Below are 16,837 nucleotides of genomic sequence, written 5' to 3'. Positions count from 1 at the left end.
GTGGGCACACGTCCGAGAAGTCTGTAATTAGTGTGAACTGCCTTACTGGAACAACTGGCTTCTACATCTTGCAAGATTTACTTGGTGAGATGCACAAGAAAGAACAGAGTTAAGGCCTCCCTTCTACCTTTCAAGCTTGGCTGCTCTTACTGGGGATGAAAGACAGACCATTTTGTCAAAGGCCTCCTTGAATAGCATGGCATAGGAAGCAGTCAACTGTTCAAAAGCCATCAAGCTTGAGATGGTAGGTGTAGCACGGGCACCTTGTGAAGGTCGCCCAAACATAGAACTCCAGCTAAATTTTTCCCAGAACAAAGGGTCATTTCAGAGTCTTTAACAAGAAATTCCGATTATTTACAGTTTTAAATTTACAGTGTACAATCCCAAAGCGTCAGTATTTGACAAGTGGGAAATAAGACTCAAAAAACAGCCTCTTACAAATAACTGTAATTATTTAATTAATGGCAGTGACTAAGAAACCATACGTAATTCCGATCAGCCACATCTGGCCGATGCCCAATCAATTAATTAACCATCGGCAGGGGTAAACATCTGGTGTATCAAATTGGTGCGGTCTTATACTTTTTAAAACGTTTTAAGGTGCTTGGAAGCCTTTATTACATTGCAATGAGGGTCAGAGATGCAACAGGCAATCACACAATACAAAGTACCAGAAAATACAAACATGCATGCAAGCAATACATGCACACATTTACAGAAACTGCATAAGAGCTGCAGGTTTAAGTTGGTCTCCATTTGAAATTCAGCCAAAAGGCTCAGTGCTTTGATAGTCAGCAGGGTCTCACCTGGTTCCTGCCCCTTTTGATGGACTAAGATAAGCTAAAGAGTGTCTGAAGTATTTACCAAATGGGCCTAAAACAGCCTCCGCTCCCAAGCGCACCCCAGAATCCAGGTCTAGGGTTATGTAGACTGTTTAGTTAGAAATGATTGGTGACCCTTCCTTTCACTGCCTGCCTGGTACGCCACTTTATAAAGACTGCACTTAAATCCTCGGGCCATCCTAGAAGCAGACGGCTGATGTAAACATAGTAAATAGCACATTCATCAGGTTCATCGAGTGCATGTCCAACCTGAAGTAACTGATCTGCTGCAAAACTAAATTTCAATGCATCAAAATTATGTTTGACCAATACAATTTGGCATGGCCATTGTTACAGATTGGTAGATTATTGGTAAGTGGGCTGAAAAGAAGGGCTGAATTATACATATAGTACAATACCATGAAAGGTCAATCTGGCAGCTAACCCTAACCCACACTCCCTAAAACTGTACATATACTTCTCTAAGACTCTCCCTATTTCCATTTGTCCACTGAATGTCAAAATGTCAAAGCATAAAGTTAAATGTCCAAGCAATTTTGCTATATTACAGTTACTGATCAGTTATCAATAACGGCTAAAACTTACTCTTCAAGTCCACAGATAGCATGATTCTCCAACACAACTTGTATTTCCTCTGTGCGCCGGCACCAACCATGTGCCCACCCAACACCACATGTTGACCCACAAACTGATTTTATGTAAACAAGAGCAATTAAGTGAAGTTATACGACTGCAAGAAACTGCTCAAGTATGCAAATGCCTTTAAAGCATATTGACATGACTGATTGATTTTAATCATTACCATATAAATTTTTGAGAGGTTAATAAAACCAAATAAAACCAATGCCAAAGCCACTGGCAGTCTGTAACAGTCTCTAGCCTGCATTGTTTTTTATGGCAACGGGTTGGATTTTGTGGGAAATCTGTTGGATTTCTGTTCAGCAGAAATTGTGATCAGACAGGAAGAGGTTTTGCTGTCCCTTCCAGTGAAACTAAACTAAAGCTTTCAGAGTTTCATACAATGGTAGACGGTGGAACGAGTGAAAGGCCAATGGAAAAATCACTTCCAAATGTTTACCCTCTTCAGTAAAGAAGTGAAAGGGAAGACAAACGTCCATTGAGTGATGCAAAGACGGAAAAGGAGGAGGGTTGTTAAGTTCCAAACAGACTCTTTGACCCAAAGTGTCTGAGGTCTTTCTTTGATGCTGCCTATAGCGATATCTTCACTGCAGTGAAGTGGATGCAAATGTTACAGTAGATACTGTTTATTAAAGTTTATGTAGACTCTGCAGGAAGAACTTACATACAAGATACAACATATGATGATATCCCCTGCTGGGTGTAAAAGAATGCCATCCATACATATGGATTGTTGTTCACAAGTAAATGATTCCACCTGCTTATATAAATAAAAACATGTAGTAGCAGCATTTTCTGGACTGAAATTGAGTTTTTTAGAGGTGCTCTTTGGATAGGATTAAATGTAAAAACATGTAGAAACCAAGGCACTCTCTTTATAATAATTAAAATACCTTTATTGTCACAGCAACCTTAAAACAAACAGAAAACTCCTTTGACTCCCTGATAAAGGCTTGATGTCAGAATTTGTTTTAAGGATAAGCATGCCCATGCCATGACAATAAAGGCATTGTAATTGTCTAAAAAGAGAGTTTTCTTGTGATTTAAAAAAAAAATACCACCTGCAGTATTTGAGTGACACTATTAAAACTACTGAACACTCAAAAGGTTTAATATTTTGTTTGGAGAGTATTATTTAGCTCCACAATACAGGAGCTCTAGCTATCTAGAGGGGACAGTGGCAAAATCATCTACACAACAGACCATCAAGAAAATGTGGTTTTAATTTTGAGAATCACTTGCACAGACAACTGTGTAGCATCTCCTGATTAAAGGAAGGCAGTACACCAAGGAACTGACGGTGACTAAATTGATGTTAAAAATTCTATTCTTAGTGCTTTAAGTCATCAAAAGTAACCAACACAGAACTCAGTAAGGTCTATTTTAACACAGTGTCACTCTTTATTCTAACTTCAGATGACTGTGCTGACAGGCCCATGTAGCTCTCTTATACTTAATACTTGTATAAGACTTTCAATTCAACAGTGGTTATTTTACATACATTGACAGCTTAAATAAGACATTATAAGAAGATAGAAAAAAATCAACACATCCAATTAAAGTTAAAATGGGTCAACCAAAACACAGACTGCCCTCCCCTCCTCTCAGTTATTGCAACTGTGCAGCGGGTTGTGCACTTAGAGTTGATGCTGTGCCAAGGTTTGCAGGCTAACAGCAGTTGGCTGGCAGGACAGGGGGATGCACAGACACAAACCCAGCTTTTGTCTCTTTCCCCCCTCTCTCAAACATATTCACTCAGTGGCCCATGTGAAAGTGTCATGTCTTAGTCAGGGAGACCAAGTTAGAAGCCATTAGCCTCTGTCAGACCTCACTGTTATGACTACAGATACACAGTGCTAAATCTGTTGAAAAGGAGAGACAGAGGAGGAGCAGCAGGAGTAGGAAGCAACAAAAAAAAAACATTTCTCTACTGAAGAAAGCACCTCTGCCCTTCATTTCAACACCTATGGCTGGTTGCCTCCACCAAATGGATTTCTGAGAAAGCAGGATTAGTATAAAGTGCATAGTATCCTAACGTGTTTGACAGTGTATGTCTGTGCATGTGAATGGAACATGCGGATAATTTAATTTCAAATGTAACTCAAAGGCGGTGCGTATAATAGCGTCAATAGCTGCTCTGCCAAAGCTTTGTGGGAATAACTTGCAGTAAGGAAAGGTCACATTACTCCACTTTCTGCAAGCTTTCCTTTTAAAGTTTTGTTTTTAAAACGTTTCTCCTATACCTTCACTCCCCTCCATAACTCTTCTCTTCTTCCTCTATATTTTCTCCCACCGCCAATCTTTCATCCAGGGTGAAGCTGGAGAAAATATGTATTCTGCTATGAGAAATGACTAGCTCTGGGCACAGTGATTTAAAGTATGTCTAGTTACTGCCAAAGGATTGGGCCATTTGATATTTGTCTTACAAATAAAACAAGAACAATTTATTTGTCTAAGTGAACAGATAATAATTCATATGACATTTTATGTGATTTTTATAGACTTGAGTTTCCATCAGTATTATTCTATAATTATACGATCCAAACTCCAAGTCTTTGTACTTGAAAACAGTACAAAGACAATATATTTAACCTTTCACCTCATCAACTTAATTGATTTTTGAAAATATATGCTTATTCTGAATTTGATGCCAGCAATATGTTTCAAGTTTGGACAAGAGCAACAAAAGACTGGAAAAGTTGTGGTATGCTCAAAAAACACACGTCTGGAACAGGTTGATTGGTAACAGGGAGGTTCCCACTTTGTGAGGCACCTGATTGGATAACATGGGCTAAGGAACACTTCAGGGGTTGTATATTCACCTTGCATAAAAGCTGGATTCACAAGATTTCATGATTGCATGATCGGCTTCAAGCTATGCGCTTGTGGCCAAACCATAGTGGTTGAACCAATCAGCATCCTATGAGGAACTACCAGCAGCTATGGGCGAGGACCAGCAAGAGAAGCGAAAGTTAATTTGAAAACAACGACGGCTGATGTTAGCATAGCTGCTATAGTATCAGTAATATCAGAGCTGGAAAGTATAATTCACAGAGAAAAGCAAAGAATGCAACTGAGGGCTTTTCTCGATGGAAAAGATGTTTTTGCTCTCCTTTGATGGTTTCGGTAAGAGCTAGATGCATCAATGGGCTCCGCTGCTGGAAGCGCTCTCCTAATGTTGATCTGATTGGCTGAAGTTAGCCTGTGATAGATGTTGATGGACAGATAGTTCGTCTAATCACCTACAGTGCATTTTTTGAAAGTGCCTGCCCTTTTACAAACAGTGTTTACCGGTGCCTTTCCAGATGGTTCTTTGTAAGAAACCATCCGGCGAGTCAGGTTTTAGCTGTACGTGACAAAGGCTGCTGACTCCACAATTCTGGATCTGTCTCTCTTAATTCCTGTTGACTATTGTTTGAAATTTATAAATACCAACTAAAATAAATAATCCTTTTAAATAATCCTGTGTTGGGTAAAATAGAATTTAAATAAATCTCCATATCAGGCCAGTCAAATCTGTACTGCTGTCATAACGAGGCCTTAATAACTGCTGTTGTGTTTTCAGGCAACTATAACCAAATAAAAACATTTTATGGCCGCAGTTTTGTCTGAGCCCAAACTAATCATGTGGAGGAGAAATGACACGCACATTGGGTTCATTATGTTTCATGTGACTCATTTAGTTTCCTTTCCATTTAGCATCAATTGGAGTCATTTTGGTTTGTAACCAACGTATCACATCAACCAGTCGAAAAACATCTTGCAATGATTGTGGAGACTGAGGCAGAACTTACTGCATTTGTGACCTCGATTTCATAGACCCGCTGGAAGGAGGCTCGGTCAAAGAAAACCAACTTCCCATTTCCCTCGTCTTTCTTCACCGAGGTCCCTGTTACAAGAAGCTTGTCGTCTGGGCTAAAACAGCAGTCAGTCCTAATAAGGAAAAGACACACATCCAATATCATGAGTTCATGATCCACACATAATTTACTGTTATCAAGCAGATTATAATAAGAATGATGGTTAAAAATTCTCACATTGCAAAGTAGTTGGTCAGTCCAGTAGCTACATTCACAGGCTTCCTAAAGTTGCGTATGTCCCACATCTTCAGAGTGTCATCGCCTAGAAAACAGATGGAGACATCAAGTAAACTGTAAATTGATTTACTCCACAGAAAGTCACCACAGTAGAGTTGTCATTGAAGTTATTTACTTTGCCAGAGCACAAAGTAAATAGTGTCTTTTCTTGACTGTACAACAAGGCTGTAAGAGTTACATTTCATTTACGTTATAGAAAAATGTTGAGTGAGTGTTTGTCTTTGTGCTAGAAACCTCCTAACTAGATCTGACACCAAGGACAAACTCATGTGTTTCTGTGTATAGTTTTGTTGGTGGTGGTCTCATTTTATTTGCACACTTGATAAGAGTCAAGCCACTTTTCTGCTTAAAAAACCATCAGTTTGGATGAAGCATTGGACCTAAAAACCAGAGGCTCTGAGCTGGGGTGTCGGAGAGTGCAACCCCAATTTCTGCAACCGCTGGCTGTGTGGTTTAGAAGATATGTTAAAGATATTTTTCTTACCTCCCCGTGAAGCGAGAGTCATGCCATCATAGGAAAAGGAGAGGCATGAGGTGTCTGATCCTGGAATGTGTGCTTGTCGGCAGTGGAACTTTGTATGGACCTAAGAAGAAAAAGAGAAAAGAATCCGTTGACCACATAGATTTATACAGGGTCTGGTATAGTTTATGGTTAAGCAGTGCTGTGTAACACAACTACAGCTTCAGATTCTGGCTCTATGTAAACGAAGCAATGACCAAGAATTAACCTGAGACTTAAAGACTGGCATGAATGGGTAAAGTAAAGGTTAAATGCTATTTCTTTATTCCATGTCATGTGCACAGTCTGTGTGTGAAAGTGTAGTGCAGAGGTCATGTTAGCAGCAAGTCGCTCCTGTTTGTGTCTAATAATAGTTATACAAGTGAAAAGTAGAAATATTTGAGCAATATAGAATCAATAAATGTACTTATATACCTGGATATGTACAGTATCACAGACATCTCAAAGGACAATAAAAAGCGAGGAAAAAGCAGACTAGATGTAATTGATCATTAATTACATAACAAAATGAATAATTAGTGCAGTCATGACTTGCTCTGCTTTTTCCACTACCACACTGCCTTTGTCACCACTTTCTTAGAAGTTCTTAGAATCAGCTGATGTACAACAGAATGAAAAAGTCTAAGCTCTGCTTATAGCAGATGTTTCAGTCTGTCACTGAAGTAACAAAAAGACCTTTTCATTCTTGGTCTTCAAACAACACACGGTTTCTATTTCCTCTGTGAACACCGTACTATATGTTTACCCATGAAGCCCATTACAACTTATGAAATACCAGCAACTTTACCCACCACACTCCTTAGCAAGACTACAGACCACAGAGATTTACCTTGGCAAGCTTAGGTGCCTGCCGGACAGATGGTCTTTTGATTTTTTTTCTGTGCTTCTACCTGAAATAGTGTTATAATATCCCTACAGCGTACAGTTTACCAGCCAATAATGTGCACCAGAAATCTTTTTAACTGCAGTCCAGGGCTAACATCGCCCTTTTGTTCTTTCTTATAACCCATCTTTATAAATAAGTGTTGTTGTCACAAGACAACACAAGACAAGACAAGTCAACCATTTTCAATCACATCAAAATATAAATGGCGTCCAGGATCAGTGAAAAAATAAGGACAAATTTGCTTTCCAACAACACGTGCAGGCAGCAAAGGACACAACATTAGATTGAGGTTTAAGAGAGCTGTTCAAATGACGTTTTAATTTAAAAGTGTTGGTTGAGCGACGCATTAAAGTCCATCAACTAGATTACTATTAATACTCAGCCTGTAAACGTTGTATAATGTCTTCCATGGACTTAAAGCAGCTTTGACAAGTCAAACAAAGTTTAGGGTTATCTGATTGTAGCCCTCATGATGTCATCAGGGTTTATCTCAGCCTGGGCTTGGATACTTCCATTTTATAGCAGAAGGCCTGTGTTTAAAACTGAGGTTATGGGCACGTACAAGGCAAGAAAGGTTGGATGAAAGACTTCTGAATTGCAATATTATTAATCTGAAACTGAAAGAAAATTAATCTACAAAATAATCAAACTGTCCCTAGTCCCAGATTCTCAAATGGTATGATTTATTCGTTTTCCTTGTGTTATGTGATAGTTAACTGAATATTTTTTAGTTTTAGACTGTCGGTTGTACACAAAAAAAAATGAAGACGTCACCTTGGGCTTATGGGTTATGGACCTTGTTTTTCATTTTCTAGGGGCTACTAGCTCGATACATTCTGGGCTTACATGAGAGGTAATATCTCTCCATACCACAGGGAGGAGGTAGTCTATATTTGTCACTCAAAAAGGGAAACCAGAAGAGTCAGGACTGCGGATATACAAACCATTGTTATGATAAAGCAGCATTTGCCTTTCCTTTTCACTCTCTCTCTCTCGCTAATAGAGGCACTTCTAATCAAGAATATTTCCAATTAAACAATAAGTTGCAAATGGCAATGGTGAAGAGGCCGTTTCACTTCTCATGGACTGATTCGCTTAGTTGAGCAGGGACACACCGTGAAAACTAGGGCCACAAGGCTCACCTATGGCCCCGACATTGGACAATGGCCAACTAAATCGACCTTACAATGATTTGACTACTTGAGAAAACAATCAGAGGATAATGGAAATGATCCTTAGTTGAAGCCATGAATAATATATTGAACCAGAGGCAGTGCACATTCAATATAAGATATAGCAGCTTACAATGGAAAAAGAGAGGTAGTCCGCACACTGAATATTATAGCCTCTACTATTTCCCCGGCATGTTGCTGTATATGAGAATGCGATCTTAGTCAGCTTGGCTGTGATGATCAGCATGTATCACTGGAAACCAAGTAGGCTAAGTGACATTTCAGTTGAGGGTCATTGTATGGAGGTGAGAACAGACTGATTACAAAAGCTAGATGGAACAGAGTCTCACCTTTGTAGTTCATAGTTTAAAAAGATGAGTTGTTTAAAAAGTTTAAAGATGAAGTGGAGCTTTGATGGCATTTCAGAGACATTTTGGAAACCATGAGAATTTTCCATACACCCAATTAAGAAGTCATCCAGAATATACTTAATTAATTCCAGCCACTGGATCCATGTCCCTCCTGCAAACAGAAGCATTTTAACTTCTCGTCTAAACAGCTGTTTTCAAGATGGCCAGCCGTTCCATATACTTTCTTAGTGCTCACTTTATGCAAGTGGTGTACTACTGTAGTGCAGAGTGTGTGTGTGCCAAGGTCTGCAGCTCAAGGCTGGAAATAACCCAGCTCAACAACTCCCCCCCCACACACACATGATTCTCTCTATCTTTCTCACACATAGACACAAAGGAACAGCAAGAAGAAAAGCTCCCTAAAAGTTCATGAACAAAAGTAAGGCAAGTTTTTGCTCCACATTTTACATTTATGGATGCACTAATTATTTCTTTTGCGAATTAATCTGAACAGTTTTTCGATTAATCATTTAGTCTGTAAATGTCCATGACGACATCCTCAAATTGCGTGTTTTGACAATGACGTTTCATGCACAGGGATACAAAGACAAACGTTCTCATGCTTGAGAAGCTGAAACCATTACTATTATTCTTCAATTAGTTGATCTAAAGAAAATTAATCGGCAACTGTTTTGATAATCGATTAATCGTTTCAGTCAATTTTCAAGCAGAAATTTCAAACATATGCAGATTTGCGGCTTTTCTTTGTTATCTTTTGGTTTATTATTTTAGCTTTGGACTGTTGGTTCGACAAAAGAAGCAATTTAAAGACATCACGTTGGGCTCTTGGAAATTGTGATGAGCATTTTCACAATTCTTCGACATTTTAAAGATTAAACGATTAATCAATTAAACATTAAAGTAACTAAACTTAGTTGAAGCCCTAGTTCTCTCTGTTGCCTCCCACATTAACTTCCTAGTGCCTCAGTTTCACCTGGACTCAGTACAGCCAGATTACAGAGATCGATCATTAAAAGACAGTGGTGAAGCAATCGGTCTGGGAAGTAGACTGGCTAACACTCAAACAAACATAACCTTGGTTTATACAGCTACATTTTCATTAATTCTAAACGGAATGCAAATAAATCAGTGAAAAGAGAATTGCTGCAATACGGGCTTTTGACTCAGAAAGCTGGATAAGGAATTTGAAGTGAGCACAGAGTGTGGAGGGCAGATAAGATAGAGAAATGCAAAGAAACGCTGGCAAAAAGAGCAGGGGAGAGTGGGGAGAGCGGAGCATGAGGTGAATGAGTGATGTGTCCTTATGATACAAGAAGGAAACGAGGCCATACTTCACTTCCAAAGTAAATGGAGGGAAGTTATTAACTTGGACGAGACAGATAACACTGTTACCTTGAACTGTAGATAACATGGAGTCCATTTAGCCATTTAGACTCTGTAGTCTCTCCAGGGATAATTTTCTGCTTCCCATCATCATTTTACTCTTATATTACCTTTGACTCAAATCCATTCCCCTTATTTGTTATCTTAGATTATCCTCCCATTCTTTTATTTGCTGCACTGAAATTGACTTGGTTGAGAAATAAAAGTCAAGAGGTCAATTTAATATAAAAACTACATTTTCTAATCTTACAGCAGGAGTGGAACAGCTTTGTCACAGTCTATCTCTGGCCTACTAAACAGCAGCTAAAGCGTAAAAAGCAGCTAAAAGTGTAAGGCTAAAACCCTGTCAAACACACAACACCCTACTGTGAGGGTGCATGTCGACTGACTGAGCTTGACTAGTTTATTTGATCAACCAAAAACAAAGACATTGGGGCCTCCATTTCAATCATGCTATCGCACATTGTGTAACCACATGTGTTGTGCACATGGACAATTGGAGCATATCCAAACATACAATATTTCCATTCAAGCAACTGCGAGCGCATCCATGCATGGCAGACACAAATAGGTTGCTTGGGGTCAGGAGGGTCTGCTAATGAATCGTTTTCTCGTAATTATCTTAGCCTTATGAACTGTTTTATGAAGCTCAATGGCACATCATAAAAATAAGTCGAGTGGAGAGGATAGTCCAGTTATCCTCGAGGTGAAGACTTGCAGGGTGAGAAAATATGGCACTAAACATGTAGCTATTACCCCATAAATGCTCAGTGAGGAAACGGTGATGAAATCTGCTTTAAGTAACTCCAGAGAAAATTTCCGGGATGCGTTTGTTTTTTCTAAAACGTGACCTCAAAAGAATGTTCTCCACCATAGCTGTAAGTGTCCTCAGGTCAACTAGTTAAAAAAAAGTTATGAGCTCTATTTCGGCCTGTGATGAATCAGTTTTTTCTTTTTTCCGTTTTTTCATCTGAAGTCTTTCTTTCTGAGATTAACACCATCTGCCGTTTGCACATGCTGTGTTTCAACCCCTTTTATGTTGTATTGTTATGTTATACTGCCTTCAGTGTATGTTTTGTGAGCACTGCAGAGAAATGTTTTCTTCATGTCTATATATATATATGTTTTAAAAATATTCTCTCATGCTACCAAACAAACAGGCGGAATGAGGAAAAGACAACCCTCTGTCCAATTCTGGAGTAAATTAAGAAAAACAAAGACAGAGACAAGGGTCATAAATGAAAGTCAGGAAATAATAAGAATTATTACACTTTTAAACTTGATTGATGATCTCTGTCATTAAAAGTAATGCCTTCAATAGCTAGCTAGTGGTTATTCTAGCTGCTTATTGCAAACATACACCACGTATTTCTAGATCATTTACTGCTGTTGTGAAAGCACTAGTGTTTATTTACCATCCTGATGTTGGCTGGCATTGGTAGATGCCATGGTGTTTGCTTCCTGCGATAATCTACCCAGCCGGTTTGTGAAACCGGATTCTTGTACACTGTTTGTAACTTCTCTCACGCCTTGTGACCTCCTCTGTAAACTGTGCCCTTCTCCCTGGCCTAAATAAGCATCAGGCCAAATTCTCCTGGTTTTATTTAGAAGGCCGATGTGTCTATTCTATTCTATACATATATGCGTGTGTACCTTTCATATAAGATCATGCGTACATACATGAATATGCGTCAAGTATATGAGTCCTAATACACCTCTACTCCCGTTCAGCAGCGGGAGTTGATAAATAGCTGAAGGAACACAGCATTGGGTTTCATCCTCAGCAGACTATGATAACAATCTACCACAGGGCCAACTGTTCCTAACCACGCTATCGGAGTATCATTATATAAATACTGCGAGGGCCTGCCTTTCCCCAACCTCCATACTTTTACAACCGCACACCTGAAAGACTTCATGATGCCCACTGTGCAGTCAGTTGTAACATCTCACTCTGACCTCTGCTACTTTCTGAGGATCGAGTGGCCAAACCGCACAAGTCCTGAACAGCTGCTCTGATCTTTCATGGAAATCAACAAGTGGTGATGGTGACGCCGTGTGTGTGTGTGTGTTGGAGGATCACACCCGACTGAGTGTCCACATAATTTAAAAGCGTGTTTCATTAAAGTAGCTGTGCTCCTGTCTCAGGCACAAACTCTACAAAAAAGTAGGACTCTGTACACGTTGTTTCCAAGTCTTTGTTCAGTGTTTAAACATGTGCAAGGAATAGGATCAACACTGAAAGCTCTCACATTCACTTGATTAAAAAGCACCTCTTGAAGGTCATTCAGTGACTGTTTGTCACTACATGAAGAAAAGGTTGGGGGAGGGAAGATAAAGTTGTGTGGCAATGATAGAAATCGCGAGCAGGTCACAATGAAGGCTGCAGGACCGAGATCCAGTGTAAATGTTTAGGATCAGACTGTCTTTATACAGGCCTGTTGATCCAGTTTGATTACAAACTAACTCTTTCTGGTTATCGGATCCTAGACTTTTTTCAGACTGATCCTACTGGGCCAGGAACTGTAAATTATGTGCTGGCCAGCACTGGTGGTCAGTTTGTGCAGGTGACAAACTGCTAGACAAGAATAAAAAACTGGAATCTGGAATCTTAGAGCTACTGTAATGTAGGTAAGAAGCATTTTTTTGTTATATTTGCTAAAATTCCCTTCACAATACCAACAGCAATCCATAAAACAAATGCTCTGACAGAAAAATAAAAACATATGGTATATGTGGCTGTCTCAAGCCTGTTTAGCCTGAATTAAATGATTGGATGGTCTACCTGCCTGTCTGTCTGCAAACTTACCTCAAGAATGGCAAAGAAGGTGCAGTCAAAATTTCCAGTTACCAGTTACCTACCTATACCAACAACAGCTTGCACTGTTAAACAAGGCTAAAGTAAAAAATGCTACAACCAAAGAGGTAGGACAAAGCAGCAGGTCAAACCAGAGTCAACATCAGTGTGGCTTTTCAATGACAGCGAGAGGAGAATTTGCCTTGTTCTTTGTTTAGGTTTATTACATTTTCTTACATGTGAATGAGACATTTGGATACCACAACGATGCACTGTGCCGCTCCCCCCAACACTCTCTCGTGGCATTGTTAGTAGCAGCCAGTAGCCTGGTCATGTGAGTTCATATGTTTTGGGGGGGAGGCCTAAAGGGAGTGGATGATTTCTTTTTGGATGGATAATTTTGAAATTTAGCTTACTCTTGTTGGTTTCTCCAATGTTGCCAACCTAAGCTTTAAGTATTTTTTATAACGAATAAGAAGGGCTGAAAACAAGGATTATAAAGCCTCCAAAATGAAGAAGACTTGTCGTTGGAATTGAGCGGCAAAGGCAGCAATTGCAGAAAACAAGTGAAAGTTTGCTATGTCATCTCATGATAACACTCTCCACTTAAGTAGGTAGCTCATCAAAACAACCTCTTTTTTTTGGTTTCACTTTGATGTCTGGAAACATCTAAGTCCACCAATGACATCATAACATTCCCCAAGTCTCTGTGGTAATGTTTTTTTGTACGAAGGCCTGCACCCCTCGATGCACAGACTTTCACAGAGTGCACATTACCTGGCAACCATTTAAACGCAGCTTTGTAATTCTGGCACCGACCCCTCTGGTCAGAGAATGAGCATGCAATCACTCTCTGTGGCAGACCACTAAAAGAGACCTACTTGACTCCCCCATCACAGGATCAATCAACATATGTCAGGGTTCAAGAGCAAGATGTGTCATCCTCAATAGCTTCTCCTCAGGCTGAGCTCTAGATCAAGGTCATGTACATGATTGATCCTGATTGATCTGCCTGCATATTCTGGCCATGAGTAATAGTAGCGATACAGAAGGAGATAGGCATCCTTTGAGTGGGGGGGGGCAGCAATAAAAGCATCCGGAGGTCAACTCCTTTTTAGGCTTGTAGCTGAATTCAAGTCAGCAGCGCAGGTTGCTGATTAGGGCAGAGGGCACCTACTACATTCTTGAGCCATTCAGACAGGACAGGCTCCAGTGGTCAGGCAACAGACATGACTATTGTAAGCTGCTATGGGACGCAGGGTAAATATTTAGTTTGGAGAAAGAGGGGTAATAAATTTGGAGAGCTTCAACCCAATCACTCGCAGCCTGCTGCTATGAGCAGCCCAGGGGTGGGATGATGGGTGAGTGGAGGAGAGTTGGGAGCCTGTAAAAGCACCAATGCTCCTTCAATAGGAAAGTAGGTACAGGGACAACAAGTCCTCCATCTAACGACATTTTTTGTGTGTCCTGTGATCACGAAGTTGACTGTTGGAGTAATTATCATGTAGCCTACTTCCCATTTGACTAATCTGGATAAGCCCCTCTGCCCAATCAAGCTGTTCCAACTCACTAACTACAGCTTAATTGTCACTGTCACTATTCTCATATGAAATAACAAAGGGCATTCAACCTTGTCCACATATGGGGGATGGACAGATGAAAGGATATGAAGTGGAACAAAAGAACTAGAGTAAAAATGTGGCAAAACATGGAGTCCGGATAAGGCTGGACGTCTTTTACTGGATACAGGTTGTCTAAGAAAGTATTAAGCAATATCTCTGTGCAGTCCTCCAGTTTTATTTCCCATCTTAAAATATGAGTTTAAACTGTTTTAGGACTCCCAGGTGAGTGACCACAGTGTTTTTTCACACTGTGAAGAAAGAAACAATGTTTGCAAAAGAGCTTAATATAATGCAAGACAAAACCAAACTGGAATGTTGTACGCACTCGGCGCACATGTCATCTTTGAAAATACTGAATTATGATTGCTTCCCCTTCTTTTTTTCCTCTTCCCATCTGTTTCGTGGAGGGGAATTTTTATGTGCGAACCAGCAAGTGAGCAGAAAGCTGCCAAACATGTTCCTTCACTGACCATCAGGAAACAACAGCATGTCATTTCCTTTTGCTGCCAATACACTAATCAGAGATGTGACAGCCATCAAGAACAAAGACTCACAAGTGGACAGGCAAGCATGGGTTAAGGTGCAACATCAGTGATAAAACATTCAAGATCCCCAGTAGATCTACTTAATGAAAGATGGTGCAGACAGTTTCTCCGGCCCTGAATGGAAGTCATTTTTATCTACAGTGACGATTTGTCAAATAGCTCAAGTGAAAACAGCCATATAAATGAGAGCAAAAAGGAGCCAAGAGCAACTATTACCTCAACTATGTGGAAGAATGGAATGAACACTTTGATCACTTAATTGCCTAATTAAGTAATTGTGGAAAATGTACAGCGGGAAATTGTGATCGGGCCTCCCAATAACTTTTATGTAACTCAACTCAATCATCACACGTCAGTTAATTCAGTTACATAATCAGCTATTTTGAGCCATGCTAGTTGCATGCGGATGCTAGCAGTTGGCTCAAAGCACCACTGTGTCCAAGTACAGCCTCACAGAGCCTCTAATACCATCTCTACACCGAAATTTGTGTTATATACCCACTAATAATAGCCAACTGACTTCTTTCCAAATGCCAGTAGATGAGTTTGTCTGTCTGTTTTTTTTTGTTTTTGTTTTCTGGGGGGTCGCATTGTCTTTTCTGGGGCTGATGATGGAAGTTGCTAAGGAGTGCTATGTCTCCCTTTATTCTCATTTCTGCCAGCATGATCTGATCTGTTGCTGACTTGGAGGCCAGTGACAATGGTACGGTGGTTACTTTTTTGTATCTTCTACTTCAGTCTCGTTTTCAGACTCAAGGCTAACTAATCAGTGTTGGAGCGCTGCTTGAATTGAGACAGTGGAAAAGTATTGACACACCAATGTCCTTAGCTTCAACGAGCATCATAGCAAGACGCCGGAAAAAGGGGTGAAGATGAGCACGTCCCAGCAGGATACTATCTATCTACTCCTAGTTTGGACAAATGTATTTTAAAGCCCGTCATTTTGATTTCTGGTCAGTGTTGGTCAGTGACTTGTTGAACTCTGACCTCTCTGCCCTGTGACCGGATGACCCAAGTCCCATGACTCTGCGCCCGAGGCCATAACAAACAGACATCCTATGTTTACAACCTACTGCACATTGTGGTGGTTGGTATGTGTGTGTGTGTGTGTGTGTGCGCGTGCATGCGTGTGTGCGTGTGTGTGTGAGTGTGTGTGAGTGAGTGTTTTAAGACTCACGCTGAGGTTTCTGTCCCAGATCTGGATGGTGCCATCCTGGCAGCCTGCTGCAATGAGCTTCCCATCGCGGCTGTAGGTGCAGCATGTGGGGATGACCTTCTTCCCCTGGAAGGAGCGCGGTTTGAACACAGACTTGTGCTTCTTCTCAGAGTTCAGGTCCCATGTGCGTACAGTGCTGTGGACAGGCAGAGGATGTAATTTAACCTCACCCAACCCTCGTGAATCACTCACAAAAATCTATCCTTCAAAACATATTTTAGTCATTACCACCATCTACCATCACAATAAATCAGAATCATATAGAGATATAATGTGCCCCGGCCATTCTCATGAACATAAGGTTAGTGTTGCAGGGTGAGGGGTTAGCAAATAGCAGAACAGTAGATCAGTCTGACAGGCATGTCTGAAGCTGCCATGAAATGTGAAAACACATTATACAACCTGGACCTCTGAAAAGGTAGAATAAAAGTTCACACTTCTCATAGAGTACATGTGCAAATAGGAGGTTTTACTCCAAAATGTCATAAAAATTCTAAGCCTGCCAAGAATCCCTGATGGTTACAGGTTTATATTTCAAACATTGAATACATACAGACTTAAATAGTCTTATTTAGTAAAACCTATTAACTAATTCCATCTATAAAAGTGCACTTAATGTATCCTTCAAACCACTGAAGGATTTAGATATATGCATGCTTAATCAATGAAAAATGAAGAGATGTACTCAATGTAAACATCTGAAACTTGAGTATTAACTTTCCAAGCTTACATGTGACTTAATTGTAC

The 16,837-nt window shown here is 40.1% G+C and overlaps 1 protein-coding gene across 1 annotated transcript in view; it reads right to left on the bottom strand.

Moving 5' to 3' along the window:
* Positions 1-16,837, bottom strand: part of LOC141005838 (WD repeat-containing protein 70) — a 42,711-nt gene that overhangs the window by 10,328 nt on the left and 15,546 nt on the right. The window contains exons 10-13 of the mRNA XM_073477881.1: positions 16,052-16,226; positions 6,063-6,162; positions 5,519-5,603; positions 5,276-5,414 (exon numbers count right to left, since the gene is read on the bottom strand). Of these exons, the coding sequence (XP_073333982.1) occupies positions 5,276-5,414; positions 5,519-5,603; positions 6,063-6,162; positions 16,052-16,226 (499 nt within the window). The remainder of the gene's footprint in view (positions 1-5,275; positions 5,415-5,518; positions 5,604-6,062; positions 6,163-16,051; positions 16,227-16,837) is intronic.

The sequence above is a fragment of the Pagrus major genome, chromosome 12 (genome assembly GCF_040436345.1).
Source record: "Pagrus major chromosome 12, Pma_NU_1.0".
NCBI classification, from domain to species: domain Eukaryota; kingdom Metazoa; phylum Chordata; class Actinopteri; order Spariformes; family Sparidae; genus Pagrus; species Pagrus major.
Note: the sequence above shows the minus strand (reverse complement) of the source record. Positions and strands in the feature narration are given on the sequence as shown.